Source organism: Schistocerca gregaria, chromosome 5 (genome assembly GCF_023897955.1).
Source record: "Schistocerca gregaria isolate iqSchGreg1 chromosome 5, iqSchGreg1.2, whole genome shotgun sequence".
NCBI lineage: Eukaryota > Metazoa > Arthropoda > Insecta > Orthoptera > Acrididae > Schistocerca > Schistocerca gregaria.
In genome coordinates this window covers 278,624,785-278,652,750 of record NC_064924.1, presented here as the reverse complement: position 1 = coordinate 278,652,750, position 27,966 = coordinate 278,624,785, and the positions used below count along the sequence as shown (strand labels likewise).

Here is a 27,966-nt window from a genome sequence, read left to right as displayed (position 1 = left end):
TGGGGTTCAGATAACGCCGAATTTGTTGACCTTGACATTAAAGTGACTTCACCATCATGCTCCTTCAACTACTGTAACACGGTTGCATGATTGGACGGTGTCGTCTTTCTGGAAGGGTAACGTTTTCCATTTCATCGCACAGAAAGCTGTGAAACGCAATGCCTGTTAATCTGTTTGGCAGAGCATATGCCCCTGTGACATGTCACGGCAATTTCTGTTCATACACTGATACCGAAGATTCCTAGACGATTTGCATCTGCTGACATGTGCGTATTATGGTAATTTACTACGCCATCTCTTGTGAATCCTGCCTCATATGTAAATAACATGCACATCACTCGTCACAAGTAAAACAGACCGTATCTCAACAGGTACTAGTTTTTTGCAGTTTTTATCAATACTACCTCCTGTAATAATATGCGACACTGTCTCCAAATACCTCGTAGGGCTTTTCTTTGGTTATTCCCTCTTATACGAGGGCAATCCCATAAGTAAGGTCTCCTATTTTTGAAAGGACATAGACCTGTTTATTTCTACAATGGTTTACATCAGTTTACAGCTTGAACATTTATCTGTCTGTCGATGCATTTTTGTAGACGATGTGGCAGTTTTTCTATGCCCATGTCATACAAGCTCGCAGCCATGCTGTTCAGAAAGTTATAAACCTATTCTTTCACCTCGTCGTCAGAGCTGAAACGCTGGGACCGCAATTGACGCTGACAGGTACTGTGAGACTCTGAAAAAACTAACGGGCGATTCAGAAGCGGTGAAGAGGAATGTTGAGCAAGGGCGTACACATTCTCCATGACAACGCTCGCCCACACATCGCTCAGCAAACCGTTGCTCTCCTGCAACAGTTTCAGTGGAACATAATCACCCACCCTATAGTCCTGATTTGGCGCCCAGTGACTATCACCTGTTCCCTAGGTTAAAAGAACATTTGGCCGGAATGCGATTCAGCTCCGACGACGAGGTGAAAGAAGAGGTTCATAACTTTCTGAGCAGCATGGCGGCAAGTTGGTATGACATCGGCATAAAAAACTGCTACAGCGTCTACAAAAATGCATCGACAGAAATGGTGATTATGACGAAAAATAGCTAAATGTTCAAGCTGTAAACTGATGTAAACCATTGTAGAAATAAACAGGTCTATGTACTTATAAAAAAACAGGAGACCTTACTTTTGGGATTACCCTCGTAGATCCAATCTTCCTTTCGCCATCGCTTAAAAATACGAACTTCAAATCACTAGCTTCGGTACATGACAAACAATGTGTATTGAAACACGCAGTGTCCATGACCATCCGTTATCTTTCGTCAAATGACCAGCTCATCCGTTTCCTCATCGCCTCCTACGATAGTTCGTTAAATAACCGGAAGGAGCATTATACTCGGAATACCAAAATTAGAGCTCGTCAGCAGGTCCGGTTAACCGGCGACTAATACTGGAAAAACACGGCAATCGCGGAGACGGTTATATTTCAAAAATAATAAAAACGGCAATACGACAAATCGTGGCAAATTTATCAGAGCAGCAGATTTCTGCAGTGGAGCTGGTACAAAGAAGTTAACTCCTACGGTAGGATGGAAGACTGCTAAGCCAAGCTCTGCGCCGACTTGGTAAACAGGATACGGCGGACGTGTGTGGTCCCTCTGCAGCTGCCGCCGACGTACCGGGAAGGATGGAGGGGACGATATTTGTGATTTTTTTATGGGAATGGGGAAGGAGGTGGTAAGGGGGATAGGGAGGAATGCTTGGGTCGCTACATCCTTTTCTGAATAAAAACAGCGCGAGTGTAAACGACGGGAGCTGAACCTCTTTTAAAGTTCAGTGCTGCGGAAAACGCAAGGTGTAGCCCCGCGTAGTTCTACGCTACACCCGGTGTGGATACGCGCGCATCTACACGAAATTAAATACGACTGCATTTCCCGCGCTCACCCTGACTTTAGGTGACTGACTTTTTGTAACGGTACATGTTATTTCGGTTCTTATTATAGTTTTGTCACCATAGGAATCTGTACGCGCTTCACAAATACCCCTGCACGCTTTTGCGTGCGCAATACCTGCGGAAATACGTCTTTCGGTGTACACGTAAGAAAGGACAGCTGTCGCACTGAAAACCACGCTCTCGCCTTCAGTAAAAAAAGTAGGTATTTCCTGATTTTCCGTAGTAGGTAATTTCAACATTTATGAAAGTGGCACGTGTTGATATACAAAAACACAGCAGAGATTTTATAACGTTCAGGTACCCATGAGGGAGAATTAGATATTCAGAGCGTCCCAGGAGTGGTCAATATACAGGGATATGGCAAGAATGATCATTCGAAACACAAATGGGCTCTACAATGCATGCCTTAAGAGCTATGAACACTGCATCTTCGATACTGTGCAATATCTTTCTACTGAACAAGTGTTTATGCAGTTTAGAGCCGATGTCTGCTATACGTTCTTTTGCTTTAAATAATCGTCACATCTCTGAATACTGCCGGTTCCTTCTGGGACACCCTGTACATAATGTCGAGAAAGGTAGATATGAGTTCCTACGAACACTGCATACAGAACGAAGAAATACTGATCCTCGTTTCCTTTCCAGACATTCATTCATGCATTATGCCATTTTCGTTGAACAAAAATTATTTTAATATTATTTGTACGACATACTGCGTATAATTTCTTCAATTGCGTTACCATATTGTCCGTAGTTGTTTTACAATTACTGACGGTAATTTCGCTCTGTAGTTGCAACTACACGAAATCAGCGTGATTTTCTTTTTTTTCACTGCGTATATCTTGTCGTTCAAGTTTCTCTCTGACCAGCTGGTCGAGTGTGTTTAATTTTATTGCATACTAAGCCAACGCACTGCATTTCAATGTTGTACAATATAACTAAACGAAACTCAGTGATCTAGTAAGCACTGTTATTTTTGTACTTCAGCTATGCTATTGTAATATGTCATTAGGGCACTTGCAAATGGATACAAGGGCGAAACTGTGCAGTTGTGAAGAACGCAAAATAGGCTGCCTCTCGTTCAGAAAACAGTAGAAGTAGAAACAAGTGCACGCCACTAAATACATTCTGTGTACGAACGAATGCTATCGCTGGTCATGGAATAACGAATCTGGTGGTGAAGACGACCGATCACAGGCTGTGATAGGAAAGTACTCGTGCTTAAACAGTAACTGTGAAATAGGACAATGTTTACGAAGTGAAAGCTACAACGAAATACTCAAATGGAATGAGAATAAACGAATTCTAATCACCGACAATATCCCATTTACACAATGGGTGTTCATTGGCGCACTTCTTGTTTCACAAACAGAGATATGAAAACAAGGCTTTTTCAACTAGTGACTGTGTGCAGATGATTGCTATTACGATGCTGTTTGGTTAATGTTCGCAGCTTCTGCCGAAACGTGGAATAACTGTAGCCTTTTTTATAAAAATAAAGCCTCGCTTCCGTTGATACGCGGCCTTCTATCTCGGCACTGAGCGCAGCAACTGGAAAATCTAGGGCTAAGTGAGGGAATGGGAAAGATGTAAAGATCCCCAGTCACAAAATACGTGTGATCTGTTGCTTCGTTCTGTCAACAGTGAACTTAGATTTGCAACTTCATTCTGTCAGGGAGATAAATTATCAAACAGCACGGTTCGTGCGGCTGCCCCCGTCGGAGGTTCGAGTCTTTCGGGCATGGGTGAGTGTGTTGTCCATAGCGTAAGTTTGTTTAATTTAGATTAAGTAGTGTGTAGGCTTAGGGACCGATGACCTCAGCAGACTGGTCCCATAAGACCTTACCACAAATTTTCCAAAAACAAACAGCTCAATTTAGAAATCCCTGAGTGGACGGACACAGAGAGACAGTGACTGTGTTTTGGGATTGTCAGTGGCAAACCCGTGAATCTATTGACAAAACCGATAAATATTTCTGAAATAGTGGGAAGTTTTGTTCCGCAGGAGGTTTGTCGTTGACTGTGGCTCTGGTTATAGCTTTTCGAACTTTCATCCTTATGCAATGCAGTTTTTGTAGCAGGTGCGTAAATCGATCGAGATCTCATATTTCGTAGGAATGCACGAAGACGTTTGTCTTCCAGAGACAAAACTTCTATATGTATGAAACGAATCTGCAGTCCAGTTAACAGAGTTCATGGAGACTTCTCGCCATTACTTAAAATAATAAATACCGGCGCTGACTTACGAGTAATAGTAATATTCTGGGTGAGTAAAGCTGTCTTCAAACAGAAGGTTACTTTGAATACCGCCAGTGCTTTTCTACACGCAACGCTACTGGAAGTGGCATGCCTTCCTCCGAGCTATGAACTGACACACCCACTCACTTATAGATGGGCAAACATTTTTTACGTTATTAAATCAGAGATGCAAGAAACGATAACTGCAAGAAAAAATGCGAGAACTGACAAAGCTGAACCCAAGCCTTTACTACTGAGCCACACTATACCGAGATAGTAAAGCGTTTCAAGAGATTGACGAGATAGCGATTTCCTATCAAACGGTACATAATGACGTTTGTGACGTTGAGTGGCGGTCAACGCATAACGCGTTCCGTGTTTGTTGGCTACCCAAAAATCCTGAGTTTTGATGTCGTTATGTGACGGCAGATGAAACGTGGATCCGCCATTACGATCCAGGGGGTCAACCAAATTTGTGTGTGTGTGTGTGTGTGTGTGTGTGTGTGTGTGTGTGTGTGTGTGTGTGACGGGCAATAAACAAACGGCTGTTTAGAAAAAGATGAGACAGTAACTGGGACTCGAGACAACTATCGGGCAAATTTAATGTACAGTATTGCAGTTATAATCGTTTGTGTTTTGTTTTATTCCTCATTTCTTCCACCATCGCCGTTAATGTATTCCAGCCTCAAGCGAGATCGGTTTGGGAAAATGTCCTCTTTATATTCCTATGTCCTCTTTATATTCCTCTGTCCTCCCACCATTCTCCGAACCCACTTCTGCGCACTCTTCCCCTAGCTTTGGCACTACTACTTCTAGTGCGTACTGCCACCTACCTATTGATGTGTTTTGTCTTTCCGACCTATATCGAGCGAAACAGGGCAGCAGTAAAGGCACGTGGCTCACATTCGAGATGGCGCTGTTTCATGTCTGTCCCACCATCCAGTTTCTGTGGTTTCCCTAAATCACGTAAGATCAGCTGAAAAAGAACGTTACCATCCTTATCCAACCAAAGCCTGTGCTCCGTCTCTAATGACCCCGTCGTCGATGGAATGTTAAACTTCCGGCTTACTTCCTCTACGAGGGCAAGACTTCTGCTCACACATCGGCCGTTGCTGAAGTACACACTATTGTTAGCACCCAGTTTTCTCATCAGATTCGGCGCCGTGTGCCTTTCTTGTTTACAGATGTCAAGGAAATGTTTCGGAGGGAACAAATTTTCGTCGAGTGCAGAGATAATCTATGTCTTAAATTCGTATTAAACACAGAGGGAAACTGTTTTATCCTGCGACAAAATACAGTATTTTGAGTCTCGCACAAATAAACGAAGGAAACCCGACGGATATCAAGCTGAGGAAGAAATTCTCAGTTATACAATGACATTTAAATCCATTCGTTGTACCAGACAGCTGCTGTTCTACGGTAGTAACGTAACAGACCTGACCGCCAGTTTCTCGCTACGCCTACGTTAACCGTGTCTTTTGAGAACAAAAGCGAACGGCGTGTTGCGAACTACACGTTCCCCGGCTGGATCGAACGTCTCTTTATTATTCATCGACCTGAATGGGCCAACGACCTCCTACACGAGCAAATCGTTACTTTAGCGATGAATAAGGGAAGAGAGATCCAGCCCGGTTCTCTAGATAGCCGGTTGAGAGCTAAATTTACCGAAGCTGCAAGCGGCGTCGGTAAGCAATTAAGTATAGGAAAAAGACGTCATTTTTAGACAGTGGTACTCAATCTGGGGATAATTACTCCCTGAGGGGTAAAATGTGATTTTTCGAGAGGTAAAAACAAAGTGAGTTCAACTGTGTTTCTGTCACGAAGCTAAGTTGTTTTTAAAAGGTCTCATCTATTGTCGCTATTTCCTAAGACTGTGGTACTAGTATTAACGCATGATACGATGTGGCGGAGCTTATGAAATTAATGTATAAACAACAACTTCCTCACATGCCACACCTGTTGCACTCAAGAGAGAAATTTTATTGCAACAGCAGTTGTTGAAATATTTTAACATAATTTCTTTTACTGTAATCACTGTTTACTAAAGTTTTTATATATACTAAAATTTTGTGTTTCAGATACTCTGTTGATGGATGGAACTGAACCTCTATAAAATGGCAACTCCTCAAGAGAAGGCACAATGTGTGTCCTGATTTATTGAGACAAAATCGTATGTTCAGATTAAACGAAACTTCAGAATGAAGTATGGAAGAGATCCACCATCGCGCCCTTCAATCCGTGCATGGCACAAAAAAATTATTGAGAGAGGGGCAGTGTTTGATAAAGAGAGGAGCAGGCGACCAAGAACATCTACGAAGTCTATCCGCACTGCTGCCAGACAGTTTTAACTACCACGTTCAACTGTGCGTAAGGTCCTCCACAAGAATTTACGGTTGTGCGCTTACAGAGTGCAACTGTTACAGACACTTGAGCCAAATGACAAGCCCAAACCGACGGAGTTTTCACTCAACATGCTGGAACGAATTTCGGAGGATGAAGCATTCCTCAAGCGCGTTTGTTTCAGTGACGAGGCAACTTTACATGCTTTTGGAACATTAAACGGACAAAATGTGAGGATCTGAACACCCGCATGTGACTGGGGGGCTTCACAGAGATAGTCCAAAAATGAATGTGTGGTGAGGAACCATGTGCAACCGAATAATTGGTCATTTTTTCTTCAACGGGTCAACAGTTCATGCAGATGTTTACCTCGACCTTCTGACTGAATATGTAGCACTATATTTGTTTGACTTGCAGCCAACTATCATTTTCCAGCAAGATGGTGCACCACCACATTGGGGAATGTATGTTCGTCGGTTCCTCAATGAAACATTTCCAGGCAGATGGATTGGGAGGGGTTCGCCAGATTTCACTCCTTATCAAACACAGATACGGGACATTGCTGACTTGAAGAAAAGGATTCGTAATGTCATTGCCACCATTGATGATGATATGCTACAGCGAACACGGCAAGAAATCGAATATCTGCTTCATGCGCTTCGTACAACCAAAGGCGCCTATTAGAGGTCTATTAAATACTGCCAAAAACACTGTTATAAACACTGATTACAATAAAAGAAATGCTAAATATTTCAAAAACTGCCGTCGTAATAAAATTTTGAAGTTGTAAAGGGACTTTAAGAACATTCTGTACTTTGTAATATGTATCTACAACAGTAAAATTTGAGATACACTCTTAGTATTCCATGAAAATGAATTCTCTGAGTTGCATTTAGTTCCCGCAATAGACCTGAAATTGCTTCACTGTTCACTTCGCAACAACATGAACTAATTGACAGCATACCACAACATATAATGCAAGGTTACTACACTGCTGCAGGACCCTCGCTGTATTACTATTATTTTTGTTTATTGGCAGTGGTCAGAGAGACAGCACTGGCAGCCTGAATCCTTCCCAATTCTGCCGATTTCGAAGCAATGAGGCCAGTGGTCAAGCGATTTAAAAACAGTACACGTAAGAATAGTGCACGTATTTTAATATGGTTGATTTTAAATGGGGATCCAGGGCGTTGGTGAAGCAAGTGTCGCTAGAAAGAGGAGTGCTGCGGAGGAAGTATGTTTTGAAGCAAGTGTCTGCCATCAATGTGGATAGTTAAGTTTCCTTTCCTGGAACGAACTGTAGACAGCACCTTTATTATTCTTATAAAAATTGTTAGAAATAAGCAGTTTGCAATTGTTTCATTCACTCATCAGTTCGAGGTTTAATAAAACACCTACGAAAACTCATTTACGTTACACCACTTTATAAATGAAAGCGTAGAAAAATGTGTTTTCATTAATGTTTAGCTAGGTATTAATGCTGTTGATATTGAGGAGCGGGGAGTACTAGCTAATAGTTAATTGTACTCGGGGCAACAGTCTCCGTAAGATTGGGAACCACTGTTTTATGAAGACCACTCGATAAGCTGAATGCGATACCCGTACACGTCGACTTTTTTTTTTGTGGAAACATGTTCTTCGGATGCCTGTTTGTTAGTACAGTATTTATCTTATCACCTCTTTTGAAGACACTACTTATATCATTTAACTTATCTTGCAAGTCCTTCGCCATCTCTGCTAGAGTTACAATATCTTCACCAAATCCTAAAGTTTTGATTTCTCCCTGAACCCTGGTCCCTTTTCCAAATTTCTCCTTGGATTACCTCTGCTACTTGCAGCCGTACAGATTGAATAACAATGGGGGCAGAGTACAACACTGCCTCACTCCTTTCTCAACTACTACATACCTTTTAAGATCCCATCTCTTAAAAAACTGCAGTCCGGTTTCTTTACAAATTGTAGATAACGTATACACTGACTATGACACACGAAATCGAAAATTTGTGAAACATTCACTTATGGTAATAACCATGTTGCCATGAATCTGAAATGAAAATCAGACAAGGCCGTCAGCTTCGGTATCTTTGCAGTGGTGGTACTGCCGTGACGGGAAAAATCCCTGCGTATGATTGATTAACGTCTGACTGTGATAGAGATAAAGATTATCGGTGAAGATAAAACTGATTAAAGATTTCAGTTACAAGTCGTTTTCGTATCCCAGCTACAGCTGAATTTGCAGATCGTGCCAGGGTCATACTGTGGACGAAATGTGGGCATCATTATAAATTTCGGAATATATATATATATATATATATATATATATATATATATAGCACTGTAAGATGATAACGCACATTCGCGTCGGAATGACATCTAAGCTTAATTTGCTTAAGACAAATTCGGAAATACATAACTCAAGAGAATTTGAAAAAAGTTCTCACCTTAATCCATAGAATGAAGCTCTAACCTTATTGAAACCAAAACTCTCTCTCTTATGGAAGCAACAGGGAAAAAGACAAAACAATAAAACTGACACTTTTATGCGTAATGACAACTGTAAATACTCGTGATTTTCAGATTTTCTCTTTTCTTTTAGTCATTGCCCATACAATATTTAGCCTCATTTATCGGTAGTCTGTCTAATCAAACGTTTGGCATATGAAGGTCCTGTGAACGATTTCAACAGCAGAACAAAAACAAATACGCAGATTTTTTGCACAGTTCTCTGAATCCCGCAACACAGCATTCAACTGTGCGTTATCGCTCTGTAACGGAACACTAGTGCTTCCGATAAACGCAACCGAAATGACGTCAGGGTACGAAAACGCCCGCAGGACTGTTAGCGAAAATGACCGGAATAATAAAACCCGGGAGGGCTAAAACAAAAGTTTACTAGGTTTAGAGCAGCGCCACGTTGTAACGTACCCACCTGAGAATGAATAAAACCGACGTTTCGGCCACGGTTGTAGAGGAGTTCGTTTGGAGATATTAGTGTACTTTTACATGAACAGACTTTGGACGCGTAAGCCTACGCACGTCGCACCGAGAGGACTTCTAGTTATCTGCTGACATAGGAATCCACCACCACGACTGCAATAACGTTATCATCACGGCTTTCATTGTGGATAACTGGATTACACAGGCGAAATTCTTTCTTTTCTGAATTCTGTCTCTGGTACGCCGCGGACTCAAACAGCATAAAGTAGATCTTACTCTCGTAAATTGACATCTTGATACACACGTAATTCCAGGAGTAATAGTTTTCGGAGAAATGTATAACGCGAGGCAATACTGGTCCTATGACAATCTAAGAAGGCAAACATTCGTTTACAGCATTTGTGGATTTATAGAAGATTTTGACAGTGTGGAATGAACCGCTCTCTCTGATATTACGAAGTTAACAGCGATAAACTGTAGGGAATGAAAGGTTATTTACAACTTATACAGAGTGCTGGGTAGGCGTATGACTTGACAAAATACGTAATCCTGAATAGTGAATTGATCTGCTGTGTTTACTATCATAAACAATATTTACATTATTATTATTATTATTATTATTATTATGACAAACTATGTGCTTGGAAGAAAGTGCTTTCCATTTAAGGCCTGACTGACAATACTAATCGGCACACGGCGGTAGTGCGCTCTCTACAAACTTTCATCGAGACTACCTGTGGATCTAGCAGCGGAAGTAAAAGTGGCACATCATCACTCCATGGACATACATGGCCTGGAAAGCAGGAAAGCGACCTCTGCTGGCCTTAAAATAGGTGCAGAAAGCGCTGCTCCCATATTTAGACACTAATTTTCCCCGCAGGCAATGAACAACAGCGACATGAATTGTCGTGGATCTTTTCTACAGCCGAATTTTACTTTTACCTTCACTCACATCAACATTCTAAAATATTAGAATTAATGTTCTCCCTACTGCGTCGACCACCCAACTTCCTCCATAAATTTATTTATTTATTTATTTATTTATTTATGCATTTATTTTACCTGGCAAGATTAGGGGCTTCAGGCCCTCTCTTACACCTAACGAGGCATACTCAGATTGAACGAGTTACAGTTTCTACATAACATTAAGGACATATAACGTATTATGCATTATTGATGTTAAAGAAAAAAAATAGATGTTATAACAGTAGTACAATGATAATTATAACAATAAAAAATAATTATAACAATCAAGAATAATAATAATAATAATAATAATGACTATGTATATGAAAGTAATTTACTTCATAATGCTGCTAAGTAAATACAACCGACACAGCCCTATATTAATGGATGCACTATTAGCAACTATAAGTAACACAAATTATCCGTGCGCCTCTTCTTGTGCTGTTATCTTCAGACCGAAGACTGGTTTGATGCAACTCTCCATCCTCCTTTATCCTGTGCAAGCATCTTCATCTCCGTGTAACTACTGGATCCTAAATCATCCTTAATCTGCTTACTGTATTCATCTCTTTGTCTCGCTCTACGATTAACCCCCCCCCCTTCCCTCCAGTACTAAATTGGTGATCCCTTTATGTCTCAGAATGTGTCCTACCAACCGGTCCCTCTCTCAGCATCAACTGATTTAATTCGACAACATTCTATTATCCTCGTCTTGCTTTTGTTGACGTTCATTTTATATCCTCCTTTCAAGACACTGTCCGTTCCGTAAAACTGTTCTTCCAAGTCTTCTACTATCTAGATAGAATTACAATGTCATCGGCAAACTCAGGGCTTTTATTTCTTCCCCGTGGATTATAGTTCCTGCTCCAATTGTTTCTTTTGTTTCCTTTACTGCTTGCTCAATGTACAGATTGAAAAACATCGGGGTAGGCTCCATCTCTGTCTCAGTCCCTTCTCAACCACTACTTCCCTTTCATGCCCCTTGACTCATAACGGCCATCTGGTTTCTGTACACATTGTAAATAGCCTTTCGCTCCCTATATTTTACCCCTGCCACCTTCAGAATTTGAAAGAGAGTATTCCAGACAACGTTGTCAAGAGCTTTGTCTATAAATGCTATATACGTAGGTTCGCCTTTCCTTAACCTATCTCCTACGTGAAGTCGTAGGGTCGTTATTGCCCGCATGTTCCTACATTTCTATGGAATCCAAGCTGATCTTCCTGGAGGTCGGCATTTACCAGTTTTTACATTCGTATGTAAAGAACTCGTGTTAGTATTTTGCAGCCGTAAGTTATTAAACTGATAGGTAACTTTCGCACCTGTCGGCACCTGCTTTTTTTGGAATTTGAATTATTATATTCTTCTTTAAGTCAGTGTATTTCTCCTGTCTCATACATCTTGCTCACTAGGGTGAAGAGTTTTGTCATGGCTTGCTCTCCCAGGGCTATTAGTAGTTTTAATGGAATGTTGTCTACTCCTGAGGCCTTGTTTCGACTTAGCTCTTTCAGTGCTCACTCAAATTCTTCACGCAATGTAATATCTCTCATCTTCACCTACACGTACTCTTCGAATTCTGTAATATTGCCCTCAAGTAAGTCTCCCCCTCTATATACTCCTTCCACCGTTCTCTACCTTAAATTAAAATATTGTTACGAATCTAGCGGTCCACACCGTTGGCCACTTTACGTTTTGCCAGTCACTGAAATGAGTGTAAATAAAGGTCACCTCGTTTCACATTATTAACGATAATTTAGTAGTAGTAGTAGTTACCAGTTCGACGACTTGGCTCTCCAAGCTAGTCCATCCCCTGCAAATCACCTTATCTCTGCATCCAAACCTTACAATGCGTTTTGTTTTTGCTGATGACAACATCCTCCCGAATAGCCCCCACCCGCAGTTCGAATGCGGAAACTATTTTACCTCCGGTATACATTACCCAAAAGGACGCCGTCATTATTAAGCCCCATAGTAAAGCAGCATCCCATCGGGCAATATGACGGCTGTTGCTTTCATTTGCTTTCCGTCGTTCGCAGCACCAACATAGCAAAATCATGTTGGCTTACGTTGTAAGACCAGATCAGTCAGTGATCCAGAGTGTTGTCCTTTCAATTACTGAAAAGGCTGCTGCCCTTCTTCAGGAACCAGAAATTAGTCTGGCCTCACCAAAGATAATCCACAGATTTGGTTGCACCTACGATGCGGCTATCCGTATAGCTGAAGCACGCAAGCCACCCCATCTCGGCAAGGTCCATGGTTTTTCACACAAGGGGATGGGGGTGGGGGTGGGGGGGGTCTCTTCGGCTGGAAATATAACCCAGTATCGCTAGAAAAATGACCAAAACAGAAATTTTTGAGTGTTGGGATATATTAGGTTCCCTTTCTGTGCAGCGAATGTGGAATAATTTTAAATAGAGATTTGTCTTACGTAAATACGATATCATATACAGATTTTTGATGAAGGATTACAGTGAACGCTACAAGAAGGAGAGGATTTAGTTGACTTCGGTGCAGATACGACGTTAACTAGACACCATCGACATAGATTGAGTGATCACGCCGTGAAGGATGCTGCGATGCTGGGCATCCGTGTGGGACAGCTGTGTCGAAACTTGATACAGAGTTTGAAACGTGTCTCCACTGCAGGCCTCCACGTAGCCAGCTGGTCGGATCGTGTAATGTCCAGATTTATGGGGCACTTGGATGCGACGCCGTAACGGTACGCCAAGGACATCTTGCGTTCTTGTGTGTTACTACATGCGACAATACCGTGGTGCCATTTTTCAACAGGATAATGCTCGTCTACAAATGTAAGGCTTCCTTATGACCTGTAGCGCGATATCGAGGTAGTTCTCTCTCCAACAGAACATGTGGGAGACTAGTTCGGACGTCAACTTCGTCCTAGCGCCAGTATATCAAGGATCAGTTGTGGGCCTGCTAGCATCACTAGAGGATACACCGACCGCTTTACGAGACCCTTCCCATTCAAACCAGTTCTTGCGTCCAGGCCAGAGGGGGGTGCAACGCCATGCTGACATATGGGTTCATACTGTCAAGTTGCAGTAAATCATATTTTAATCGTTTAAATAACGTCACAAACTCGATGAATCAGTGAAGTTTCGTTTCGTTTACTCCTTTCCCTCCTGGGTGCTTCAATTTTTATGTCAGCAAGTGTATACTGCTCTTCGTCTCAAAGTGCGTAAGTACACTAGTGGAGACAAAAGTCGTGGGATGCCTCCTAATACCATGTAGGAACCCCTTTTGCCAGGCGTAGACGGCAGCACAACTTATCAAGGACTCAACAATTGGCTGGAAGTCCCTTGCAGAAATCTTGAGCCATTCTGCCTCTATATATATGTCCGTAATTGCCAATGTCTTGACGGTGCAGGATTTTGTGCACGAACTGACCTTTCGATTGTGTCCTAAAAATGTTCGACGAGACTCATGTCGGGCAATCTGGGTGGCCAAATCATTCGCTCGAATTATCCAGAAAGTTCTTTAAACCAATAGTGAACAATTGTGGCAAGGATGACACATTCCCATCCATAAAAATTCCATCGTTGTTTTTGAACATTAAGTATGTGAATACCTGCTAATGGTCTCCATCTAGCTGAACATAACCATTTCCAGTCAGCGATCGGTTCATTTGGACCAGAGGACCCAGTGTATTCCGAGTAACCACACCCCACACCATTATGGAGCCACAACCAGCTTGCACAGTGTCTTGTTGACATGTTGGGTCCACGCCTTCGTGGAGTCTGCGCCACGCTCAAATCCTAACATCAAGCTCTTAGCGACTGAAATAGGGACTCATCGTCTAGGGTCCAACCCTACGGTCACGAGTCCAAGAGAGGCGATGCAGGCAATGTGTTGTTAGCATAGGCACTCGCGACGGTGGTCTGCTGCCATAGCCCATTAACGCCGTACTGTCCTGACGAATACGTTCGTCGTACGTTCCACTTTGATTTCGGTCGTTATTTCACGCCGTGGCGCTTGTCTGTTAGCACTGACAAATCTGTGCAAACGCTGCTACTCTCGGTCGTTAAGTGAAGGCCGTCAGTCATCTTGTTGTCCGTGTGAGAGGTAAAGCGTGAAATTTGGTAGTCTCGGCACACTCTTGACACTATCGACCTCGGAATAATAAATTCCCTAACGATTTACGAAACGGAATGTCCCATGCGTCTCGCTCCAACACCCATTCTGCGTTCAAAGTCTGTTAATTCGAGTCGTGCGGCATAATAACGCCGGGAGCCTTTTCACATGAATCACCTAGTACAAATGACAGACCAGCCAAAACACTGCCCTTTTCTATCTCGTGTACGCGGTACTACCGCCTTCTGTGTATGTTCCTATCGCTATCCCATGACTTATGACCTCAGTTGCTTCAGAGAGCTCGACTAACTGGACACGTTTCTCTCTGTTGCACTGAGATATGATGGTACGCTTGCAGGTACCGTACTACACATTCACTAGTGCCAACTTCGCAACACACAGACCGACGGAGAGCGTTACCACACTGGAGTGAGGACGAGCGCAGTCACCAGGCGGGAATGTTGGAACCGTTACTCACACATTCACCGTAGCGCGTTCACAAATATGGGCACCGTCCTACCGAGCGGTTTACCTAATCTAGACCGCAGCGTCTTACGTTAAACGGGTGCAATTTCGGTCACGTTGCGTACTGAAAACAACACTTTATCAAACACCGAAATTCACCTGCTTAAAACCTGTTGAACACACAAACACATTAAATGCCGCAGTAAAGAAACGCACTCTCCCTGAAACACTGCATTGTGTTTGAAACGAGTCATTTACAAAATCCCTAAGATATATTATACAATTATTTACAACAGTGTGTATAGCAATGTTTGTACTGAGGCGCCAAATAAAAAATTAAAAACCATTATTTGACGCCATTATATGATACCTGAAGTTGATCGAAAGCGGCAGTTACAAAGATTTATTTATCAGCAGTTCTTGGCAGAACACCTCTTGGCAGTTCTGAAATATGACCTCCTTTCAAATACGTGCCAGATTTGGCGGCACCACCTGCATAAAATATACAATGGTGTCCAAAATCAAAGCAGCAAACCGCTATTTCCCCGTTCTGTGTCTAATTCACAGTGTAAACAAACTATCAACAGATGATCTATATAAATGACCTGGGTGACAATCTGAGCAGTTCTCTTAGGTTGTTCCCAAATGATCTCTAGTAAGGTCATCCGAAGACCAGTATCAGTTGCAAAGCGATTTAGAAAAGATTGCTGTATGATGTGACAGGTGGCAGTTGACGCTAAATAACGAAAAGTGTGAGGTGATCCACATGAGTTCCAAAACAAATCCGTTGGAATTCGATTACTCGATAAATAGTACAATTCTCAAAGCTGTCAATTCAACTAAGTACTTGGGTGTAAAAATTACGAACAACTTCAGTTGGAAAGACCACATAGATAATATTGTGGGGAAGGCGAGCCAAAGGTTGCGTTTCATTGGCAGGACACTTAGAAGATGCAACAAGTCCACTAAAGAGACAGCTTACACTACACTCGTTCGTCCTCTGTTAGAATATTGCTGCGGGGTGTGGGATCCTTACCAGGTGGGATTGACGGAGGACACCGAAAGGGTGCAATAAAGGGCAGCTCGTTTTGTATTATCACGTAATAGGGGAGAGTGTGTGGCAGATATGATACGCGAATTGGGATGGAAGTCATTACAGCAAAGACGTTTTTCGTCGCGGCGAGATCTATTTACGAAATTTCAGTCACCAACTTTCTCTTCCGAATGCGAAAATATTTTGTTGAGCCCAACCTACAGAGGTAGGAATGATCATCAAAATAAAATAACAGAAACCAGAGCTCGAACAGAAAGGTTTAGGTGTTCGTTTTTCCCGCGCGGTGTTCGGGAGTGGAATGGTAGAGAGACAGTATGATTGTGGTTCGATGAACCCTCTGCCAAGCACTTAAATATGAATTGCAGAGTAGTCATGTAGATGTACATGTCCTGACGATAGATTTCTGAATGGAAGATAGCATTCCAGTCAACGGATACCCAAGCCAAGCATGACGTCAGGGCACCTATCAAACGCGGTATTTGTAGTCCCACAACCACAATCGCTGTATCACAGTCACAGACGGTGCAGTATGACAGAGAAGACGCCTACCAGACACACTGCAGTGAAGGACCGTAGGAAGAACAGAAGCAGGACAGTCGCAAACTGATGTGGCGCGATGGCTTAATGTGAATTGTTATGTTGCTTCTCGGTGTGGCGACAGTTCAGAGAGATAGAAACCATATCCCGAAGACCAGACCAGGGCCGGCCACGTGTGACATCAGAAACAGAGGACCGTTATTTGGCTCTGAAGGCACGACGGTAGCTCCTTATTGCTGCACGGCACATGGCATCCTACCCCCGCAGCATCCACTGCACGTGTTGTATCGGGGCAAACGGTGTACAGAAGGCTTCGACAGAGTGGCTTTCATTGGCGAAGACCTATTTTGTGTGTACCTCTGACGCGTCTTCGAAAAAAGGGAACGTCTAGAGTGAAGTCGTCAACATGCCACACGACAGTCGAACAGAGGGCCAATGTTCCTTTCACTGATGAGTCCCTATTTGGTCTGAAGAGTGATTCTCCACGGATTCACATCTGGAGAGAACGTGGAGCACGATTTATGGACCGAAACATTATGGAAAGATACCGATATCGAGGAGGATCCTTAATGGTGTGGGCAGGGATTATGTTAGCCACTCTAACACTTCTTCGTGAAATTGTACTGATGAATCGGCAAGGTTTAACTGCTGTCAGATATCGTGCCGTGATTTTGTGACCTCATGTACGTTTGTTACGAGATACTGTGGGCTCAGACGACGTACAGAGGGAACCTCATAAACCACGGGTGGTTGAGGTTTTCTTGGTTATGGAATATATTGCACACCTGGCGTGGCCTGCCAGCTCTCCAGATTTGAGTCCCATAGAGCATGTCTGGGAAGTATTATGGAGACTGGTTGCATCAAGTTAGCATCCATCAACCACTCTCCAATACTTGCGAGCAACTCTGCAAGAAGAATGAGCCTTACTGCCTCAACACGATTTTTGATGGCATCATTCGCAACATGTCCCATCGTTGTCAGGTCTGTATTGCTGCCAGAGTTCGCCACATCCCACCCTGAGCACATTAACCAGTTTTAGGAATATGTGTGCAAACCAGTTAATCTGGTACGCATCTCAGACAGACGAGCAATATATACACTGGTCGAAAGATGGTTTTGCAGGCTACCTACTATGTGGGTGGGCTTCACTAAGTCCTAAGTTACTTTTTCAGCGGAAGATTTCTCTCCCATAAGAATTATGTGCTTTGTTCTGTTTGTTAGCAACTTTTCAATCCATTTCACAGCTGACCTGATATTCCGTAAACCCGCATGTACCTGGAAGCCGACGGGACGTGGAACTCCTATCGTACGCCTTTCCCCTCCCACTTACACGCTTCACGGAGAGACCGGTTCATCCTCTTGGGCAGCATGTGGGCATCTTCATATGTCCTGTGGACCTCGTTCGAGAGCGTCCACCAAAGAATATTGTGTGTGTGTGTGTGTGTGTGTGTGTGTGTGTGTATTTGGAGAAGGACTTGGGAGAGGGGAGGGGAGGGGAGGGCCAGCAAGAATCGGATGCGGCCCCACCGTAATGAAGAGCCGGCCACCTTTGTACGCCACTTTAGCAAACTGGCTGCCTCCGAATTGTGTCCCAGCAATATGCAGCCACGTAGCAACGGTAGGCTCTACTACACTTCCCCTTCAGCTGGTGCGTGCGTGTTCGTGTGTGTAAGTAAACGAAGTTTCGCATGTTTCATCATAAGGTAACATGTTTTGCTGGCTAGGAATGAATACTGCCGCCTCAGCGGTTCGTGTGTTGTTTTGTCTCAATAGAAAGTTGATGCGTCGTAGCTCTTTGGTGCAGTAACCTTTGTTCCCTATACCTTCTGAATATGAGTCGCTTTAATACTTGTATATGTAGAGGATCAAAATTTCTACAGGAACTATGCGCCTCTTCTTCCAACTGCAAGCTTTTATTTCGTCGCGAAACGAGAATATGCTAAATCTAGTTGTTATAAACAAAACCAAGAGTAAAGGTAATGAAGTGCTAAATCTAATTGTTATAAACAAAACCAAGAGTAAAGGTAATGAAGTGAATGATTATCATCGAGCTGAACATCAAAATGAATGAGAAGAAACTAAAGATTCTGTTGACTGACTCAAAATCATATTTTTGTTTCAGTCCGGAAACAGATTCAGCTCTCAAAGCTAGTCTTGATAATCTTAACCTCCATTACCAAACTGACGATTCCTCTTCATTAACCAGATACACCCATGTAACCATCATTAGTCTGTAACGCCACATTCCAAAAGTTTCTATTGTGTTCTTGTCTCGGCCTCTTATCTCCCACCTCTCACTCCCGTAAAAGGTTACAATCCACACAAACACGTTCAGGAGAGACTTCCTAACCGTGCTGGTATAACTAAAGTTGTCTCTTACAGAAATGTATGTCTTCCTACTGCCACTATCCATTTCATATCCTCTTTCTCGTACGTCAGTTACTTATCTGCACAAATAATAATAATAATAGTAATAATAATAATAATAAACTGATCGACCATTTTTAGTATCTGGTTTCCTAACCAAACTTAAGCAGCACTACGCGATTTAATAGTGTTACATTCCATTACCGTTATTTTACTTTTGTTTGTATTTATCTTCTAACTTCTTTTTCAAAACACTATCCAATCTGTTCAATAGATCTTCGAAGTCGTTTGCAGTATCTGTCGTTGGCAAACTTTTTTTCTAATCTCATCTCTTTCAACTGTAATCTCATTTCCAAATTTTCCCTTGGTTTCATTTACTGCTTGCTGAATTCCTAAATTTTTATGCGATTTTTCAAATGACAGTGGACGTTGTGGTAGATATTGGAAAAGTTGTCTTGAACCAAAGATATCAGCTCCTGTGAAACATTACAGCTGACTGACACATTCTCCAGTTTCCAGGTGCATACAAGATATCTTTTTACGGCACAATATTTCGACTGACTCAGTCGTCTGCATTAGGAGCTTCTAGCAGTGATGTTAGACGTGCCCTAAACACCTGACATACACTACGTGGTCAGTTGCTGAAATATCGCGTATACGTAGTTGAATGTAACTGACAACCTGGTTGGCCACCTTGAGGTTTATCTTCCAATCAGGACGGGATTAATCACGTTAATCACGTATAGATAGCGCAGTAAAAGAGAAGACAAACAAGTAGCACAAATTAAAGGAAAATGAAAACTAAGCTTACTTTGGGCACATCCAATAGATATGCTGGATGGTCAATTGCTGAACTTTGACAAGAGACTCCCGGAAAAGTGGATGTATTTCGCCATTTCCGAAGCAGAATAGATAAACAATGAACATCAAAGAAAGTCGTAGTAGGAAGAACTGCGCCGGAGAAAGGGTTTTGCATAAAAACCGCCAATGAATATGAATATTGGGAAAAAAATTGTAAAGAAACTGTGTCTGAAGCACAACTCTAAATGTTTACGAAACGGGATCATTAGATAAGATAGTAATGAGCAAAATAAACCTAAAATAGAACGGTTGGGTACACAATACGTCATGTGTCTTTGCTGAAAACTACAGCTGAACGACGGAAGGAATATTGGAGCTTAACGTCCAGTCTACACGGGGGTTATTAGAGACGGAGCACAAGCTCGCATTGTGTCAAGGATGGGGAAGGAAATCAGCCGCGTCCTTTCAAAGGAACCATTTCGGCATTTGCCTGGAGCGATTAAGGGAAAACTTACATCTGGATAGTCGAAAATTGATTTGAACCGTCGTTCTTCCAAATGCGAGTCAAGTGTGCTAATACATCGCTCGGTTTGAAGAGTCGGTGGCAGGCAACCTGGCTATATGAAGGACGTGGTTGATGATTTTGTACGTAGCAGTAACACTGAAATGAAGACAGGAATGTAAACTTGCGCTAAATGCCAGAGTTTATCACTGCGCACCTCTTCCATCCATGTGTTTATTTCTTACATGGACCCATTAGTAGAGGACTGTATGAAACGGAGGATGACGTCAAACCAGTCTAAATATTTATTACGATTTCTGTTTACAGTCAAAGGAGACAACATGTGTCAAAGTGATAGACCATCACTCGCAGCGCCAGACGAACAAAATTGGCTCCGTCTTCTAAATACAGGATATAAAAATAAGTTCGTAAACCCAGATGTCCATCCACAAGTGGAAAGCATATCATTCCAAAAAATTTTGGTGAGGACAGTCTTCGGTTCCACATATTCTTCGAAATGCTTGGCATTTTTTTCATTTACAATAGGAGTGTATATAATGTCCAAACCTAAAGTCTGTCTTCTGCGGCATTTCTACATGTTGTCACTAAAGTTACCAGCTATTGCTCTCAGCTAGTCTAGAGAGAAAGAGAGAGAGAGAGAGAGAGAGAGAGAGAGAGAGAGAGAGAGAGAGAGAGAGAGAGAGGGGGGGGGGGCCTTTTCAAGCAGGTGGGGGGGGGGGGGCGCTTCAAAACAACTAGTTATTGTCTCCCACAATGAGAGAGTGTTACACAAAATCATCTAAAAACTGAAAGATTATAAAACCTTCGACATTATGTTTCTTGCCAGGAATTTCGGCGTTCACTCTGTAATAGTGTATATACGATTTTCACAGCAACAATCGCAATAGGACTTTCGGGAGCTGAAAGACGCGTTTTGGACACCTTACATGTTGAGCAACAGGAGATTTTCCCAGCGAATATGCACAGCAAATTCAATTTAGAGTGCTCTGTGATGTTGTAACATCAGTTATGTACAAAATTTCCGCGACGAGACTTCATGTTATCTTCAGGTTCTAGCAGAGTAATGGTGGGCTAAGGGATCATTCACATTTGGCACAATTTTGAAATATGGGAAGATTGCATGTTTCAAAATTTCATCGTCAGAATGACGATTTAAATCAACTTTTAGTAAAAACCTCACAAAAGTGAGCTCACAGACCTCACGTAATATAAGCATATTTGACAGTTTATATGATATGCTAAATGTATATATTCGTGAGGGTTTTTTTCTAAATGTTCATTTAAATCTTCAGTCAGATGAGGAAATTTTGAAACGTGTAATGCTTGGCAAAGAATTTTGGGCTCAAGTCATTTCATATTTCGAAGTAGTTACAAGGGAGTGCTGACAGAAGCAACCACAATAAATGAGGAAGTTAATAATAATATTCAATATCCGAATGACTCCGCCTTCATAGCTACCTGCCTATCAGTGCATTGTAAATCGCCTTGTTCAATGCAGCGAACCGTATCAACCCTGACAAGCCCAAAAACAAGACGTTCTCTAAAAGGGAAAGCCAAACAAATCACACAGCAAAAGATAAGTTGAACTTCCACATGCCTTCAACCGCCGCATGTTCGAAGGAGATATGCACCGTATTTCTGAACAACCCAGGCACTGCAATGTCGTATTTATCCGCAGACACTGGGCAAATGACTTGACTTTCAATTAAAATATCTCCCTTGTACGGGAATATACATGATGGATGCACGAGTGCACGTTGTAGAGAGATGGCTAACGACATATGGAAGTTTGGGTCTCGCTGTCATGCTCGGATAGCCTAATGATAAGGCGACCGCTCGCTATAAGCGGGAGATCCGGGTTAGAGTCCCGATCCGGTACAAATTGTCTTGTCGTTATTCCATTATATAGCTGATGTTTGTCCATATTCACAACTGCGAATACATTTCATATATTTCATGATGGCTGTAATCGCCGCAATGCCTGTTCCTTCGGACGGGAGTGCTTGCCTGAAGGAACATTACAACGTACTTCTGGACAAGGACTGAAATACTGTAGAGATAGAATACTTGGACAATATAAATGCAGATGGTATCAGTTATTACAAATTATTATTGAAGGAAAGATAAATGGCGAAAGGTCCATTGGAAACTAAGAAAGTCGTGGCTGGCGAGGATAACATGGGTAGTGCCATAAACCATTTTCCCAGAAGCTTCGCTCAGTGGAAGAAGGATCAAAATACACGAACACGTGCTCAGCTTATTCGTGGATATTCGACCGCTTGTGAAAAAAAGATGATCGAAGTTTTCGAGGTATTTTCCAGGTACTTTACGTACCATTTACCGAGCGAAATGGTGGCATAGTGGTTAGCGTCACGGCTTCTTAATTTTGCGCCCCGAGTTCGAAACCCGATTATTAGTTTTAACTGTATTTTTTCATTTATATGGCCATCTGTAGAAGATTACCGCACGAATGTTTTCCGGTTTATATAGAAATATCATTTTCCTTATTCGTCTACTGTTTGTCGGATGAATAAATTTAAAGAAACGAATGAGAAAGTTATTTGAAACTGTTTTCGGTGAAATTCATGTAGTGCATCTTTATTCGTAATTTCAAGCGCCAGTTTTGGAAAAGTGATCCCTTGTTCATGGTATACCGCGAAATTATTGCCAACGAGCGAAATCTTCAGTAATGTTAACGATGCTTCTTTCCAGACTGAGATTCATACGAAGAAATGTCACTGTGGGAAACCTTTCGCGCCATGCTCGTGGTGTTCGGAATATGTGTCTTTCGATCTACCAGGGATCACCCAAGGGAAATCGCGCCAAATCTTCCTGAAGAATAAACATATGAATAAAATAGTATTAATATGAGAATGAAATATCAGAAAATGTGAATCTAAAAAGATTTTAATCGCTCAACGTACCCTGCAACACACATGTATAAAACAACATGAGACTTGCCGTGAAGTCCACTATAATTTTACAATTAATGTAAGGTCCTTGTAACACACACTTTAATAAGAAACTTTCGTGTAGCAACCGCCTACGGACATATGTAGACAACTGAAAACAATAAAAAAAATAAGCAATCGGGTTTCGTAAACGGATGCGTAAAATTCAGAAGCCTCGACGATAGCCACCATTTCATCTGAGGATATTGCGCGGCAAAAGGCTCAAAGTACTCGGAAAAACCTCGAAAACTTTGACCGTCGTTTTCACAGAATTGGTCGAGTATCTACGGATAAGCCGAGACACGTGTTCGCATACTTTGACTCTTCTTCCACTGAGCGAATTTCCTGGAAAATCGCGAGATGCCGCTTGCCGTGTTTTCCCCGTGAGAGCCATTCGAAGGCGGCGCAGTTGTACAACAGCAGCTTTCCACACTGCACGTCAAGATCAGAGCTACTAGTAAGTGGATCGCCAATGTTCGCTAGGTTGGTTGGTTGGTTGGTTGGTTTAAAAGAGGGGGTGTAAGTGACTAATGTTCGCTAGGAGACTGGGTCTTGAGGAGAAGAATAATTTAAATTGCCTTATATTTGTTAAACCCTCCGTACGCAACGAACCAACGTATGTATGATCGTTTAGGCCGATTTACACACGTGAAACATAATATAAGTCGCATTTGGGTATCTTATTTGGCCCACGCACAAGCGAATGGGAAGAGTCTTCGAATAGCGAAATCCTGTGGCCAACTCACCGTCTATGTATGATTCAAATGGCTCTGAGCACTATTGGACTTAACTGCTGAGGTCATCAGTCCCCTAGAACTTAGAACTACTTAAACCTAACTAACCTAAGGACATCACACACATCCGTACCCGAGGCAGGATTCGAACCTGCGACCGTAGCGGTCGCGCGGTTCCAGACTGTAGCGCCTAAAACCGCTCGGCCACACAGGCCGGCGCTATGTATGATTCCCAAATGCTACCTATGTCGCTTTTCGTATTACGCTGACTTAGTGAATATGGTGAGTTAGACAGTGAGAGGAGGGAAACGAGAAGTGTACGTACAGGAGGCTGGTCGGCGGCCAGGAAGACCCTGGAGACGGCGGCGGGCAGGTGCAGCTGCGTGCGCGAAGCGGTCACCTCCAGCACGGGCGCCATGCCTGCTGCTACTGACTGCAGGTGTGCCCGCCCTGCCCAGCGCCGACCGGCCCGCCACCGCCTGTTAAGGCGACACCTGCCGGCGGCTTCCGGCGCAGCACGCGCCGCTATGCCGGAACCACTGGCCGCCCCCGCCACGCCTCAACTGTCAGTCCACCTCCCCGACACGACACACAGTGTTTTGTCAACTACTATGACCCCATTGCGCGTCTCGTAGCACAGTTGTCAAAACGCTCCCTTACTACAGGGCGTCAGATAAGTCACTCCCCATTTATAATAGTTATAATTTCTTTATTTATAAACCAGTTTTCTTAGTATTAGGTTTATTAGAAACAGCACTCCTTGAGGATGTTTAACATTTTTTAATTTTTCCAGCTGGAAAATGCCGCCGTGTTGACTGTGGAAGAACGAGCCAAGATAGAAGGGTAGTGGAGGGCTGAACGAGTGATCCAAGCAATATTGGATGCGAAAACAGTTAAAAATTGCCATTCCAAACTATTAATAGCAGGGAGTGTCACCGATGCAAAAGGATCAGGAAGACCATCGACTTCGAGGACACCAGACAATGTTCACATGAGTTCGTGAAATTTTCACGAACAGCCCTAAGAATTTACTGTGTCACTGATCTCGTGAAAGTGGTCTTTCACGTCACGCAGTTGCAAAGCTTCTGAAGAAAGATCTCACCTTTATGCCTTGGATGCCACATTATGTGCAGCAACTGTTTTCTGATGACTGTAACAGAAGAATGGAGTTTGGGGAAATTTTCTTGGATTGGAACAGTGATTGGCCTGAACTTCGTGAGAACATTCTGCGGACTACACTGGAGGATTTGTAAACAGGCATAACCGTCATTACTGGGCAGCCGGTGCGTCCGAAGGTGACCGTAAGGTGAGCTATGGTCCTTCCTTTCTGCGGAACACGGTATTTGGAAACGCTTCAAGTTCGTGTATGGCCAGTAATTCCACAATGCAGCAACCCACAGCTTCACTTCACGCAGGACGGGGCACTTGCACATTTTGCAAATGATGTTCGGGAATAGCTGCACGATTCATTTCCCAGGTCGTTGGATTGGCAGCCGTGGTGAACATGATTTGCCTGCCCGCTGCCCAGATTTAACGCCTTGCGATTTTTTTCTCTGGGTGTGGGCTAAGGAGGTGTTTTTACAAGAGAAAACCACAGATCTTGGATGAATTGGAAGCAGTTATATCTGATATGTTAGCCACTGTTGCATCTGACATATTGCAGGAATCCGTATCGCACGTATAAGTTCCTTTAAAAAATGCATAGTGAATGCTGGAGCTTATGTGGAGGTTTAAAATGATGTTAAACACCACCTCAAGGAGTGCTGTTTCTAATAAAAGTAGTACTAAGAAAATTGTTTCATAACTAAAGAAATTATAACTGTTTAAAAATAAGAAGTGACGTATTAGATACCCTGACTGAAAGTCTTGTCATCCCTCTATTTTTTGATCATAATGAATATTTATATTCCACATGTTTTTCCTTTCTTTTCAGATGGCTGACAAGTATCTACAGTGTGGAAGAACGTGTTCTGGCAAATGCAAGGGCCCATGAACGTGCACACACCCGGAAAACCAAGGGACACGAGCAACCGGATTTTGCGCCACGATTCCATAAAGAAGCCTTACCAAAGCGAAAGATCATAAATTTTGACGACATAGTCAGCGGAGAGCACCGACCTGTTGTTATATTTACGTTAAAATGAACAGTCGAGATCACAATAATATTTCTTTACTGACCGGTTTGGGCTCACATACAAGCCATCTTCAGAATTGCTTGGCCTCCTATGGCTGGTGCCGACGGATCCTCAGATTTCACGTGAAAAATTCAGAAGATGGCTTGTGTATAAGCCAAAACCGGTCAACAAAGAAATATTATTGCGATCTCGACTTTTCATTTTAACGTAAAGCGAAAGATACTGCGATGACAACAAACTTTTCAGAACCGGGTCCATTTTGCATCGAAAGAGGGCAGGCCGACCATCAACACGACAGCAAACAAGTGCAGCAGTGGCGGATTCTGTGAACAGACCTCCCATAAAATCGTTGCCGGAAAGACCTGCTGAACTTCGAATTCAAAAATTTATTCTGACACATATCAAAACAAATTCAAAATTAAAACCTTTTAGGGAAATATTTGTAAATGAGTTTAGTGACAATGACATGCGACGAAGACACGAAGCTTGCTCAAGATTATTCGATGTGTCTGCGACGCTCCCACAGTGGGGGAAAATTTTCTTCTCAGATGAATGTGCTGTTTATCGATCTTGCCTGAGAGATTTTTTTCCTTGCGCAAGGAAAACACATATTATAATAAAGAGTTACAGAATAATCCCCCCACACGTTATGATCTACGCTACCATGTCCAGTAGGCATCTCACAGGGCGGCATTTTTTTGACAGCGCAGTGAATCAACATCCTTACTTGCAGATGTTGCATGAATGGTTTATTCCAGGGCTCGAGAGACTAAACAGTCTTGGTGACAGTTGGCTTCAACAGGATGGAACTCCTGTCCACTATGCCCTCTGTGTTCGAAGATTCTCGGATGAAGTGTTACCCCAGAGGTGGATATGGTCAGTCCATCTGCCATCATCGGCCCGGTGGCCGTGCGGTTCTAGGCGCTTCAGTCCGGAACCACGGGACTGCTGCGGTCGCAGGTTCGAATCCTTCCTCGGGCATGGATGTGTGTGATGCCCTTAGGTTAGTTAGGTTTAAGTAGTTCTAAGTTCTAGGGGACTGATGACCTAAGATGTTAAGTCCCATAGTGCTCAGAGCCATTTGAACCATCTGCCATCATGTGTCAATTCCCTGTGCGGAATAATTAAGCAACTTGTCGCGAGACAACGATACCACACAACTGACGAACTGGAGCAAGCTGTTACAGAGGCATTCAAGAAAATTCTACTGCCTACGCTTCGTAAAACTTCATACAGGACCTGAGGCCACATCATTTTCTGCCGCGACAATGATGGTGACCTTACTGATGTTCTGGATCACTAAACAAGCTGGAACGTAAATATTAACGTTTGTCACACATATGCTATGACATGTTCGAAATAAAGATATAGTTAAATATAAATCATAACTAAAAACCAGGAGGGTGACAAGACTTTTGGACCAGACTGTACGTCAAAGGATACAGTCAGTTCATTCATTCTGGGAATAGAGGACATTGATACTGGCAAGATATTGGTCCGAGGGATTCCAAGGCCTTCGAGACTTCTAATTTCAAGTTTGGAGTCGGATGGTAAATGACGAAAGGAATATATTTTTTCGTGTGATATAATTACAAAGTAACAATTTCGGATTTTTCTGTTTACTTGTAATGTGAAACCTTGCTTCTTGTCAAATTTCAAGAGTCTAGAGCAGCAGCTAGTAGTTTTCATAAGTGAGTTTGCGCGTGTCAAAATACGTTACATAAACGGCTGTATCTTTCGATTCTATTGACTTAGACGCTTCACTTCTTTATATCGTCAAGGGACTGCAGACCTTAATATGTGAAAATACATTTCAACTTGATACGTCTACCTGTTCCTGAGAAAAAGTGTGTCTAATGGCCGGACAGCAAGCTGGACA

The 27,966-nt window shown here is 42.7% G+C and overlaps 1 protein-coding gene across 4 annotated transcripts in view; it reads right to left on the bottom strand.

Moving 5' to 3' along the window:
- Positions 1–27,966, bottom strand: part of LOC126272954 (septin-7) — a 429,014-nt gene that overhangs the window by 204,530 nt on the left and 196,518 nt on the right. The window contains exon 1 of one of the 4 annotated variants that reach the window (XM_049976272.1): positions 24,278–24,377. The exons of the other annotated variants lie outside the window; for them this stretch is intronic. Coding sequence (XP_049832229.1) covers positions 24,278–24,370 — 93 coding nt within the window. The 5' untranslated portion in view covers positions 24,371–24,377. Of the gene's footprint in view, positions 1–24,277; positions 24,378–27,966 lie in introns of those variants that run through there. 4 annotated transcript variants of the gene reach the window in all.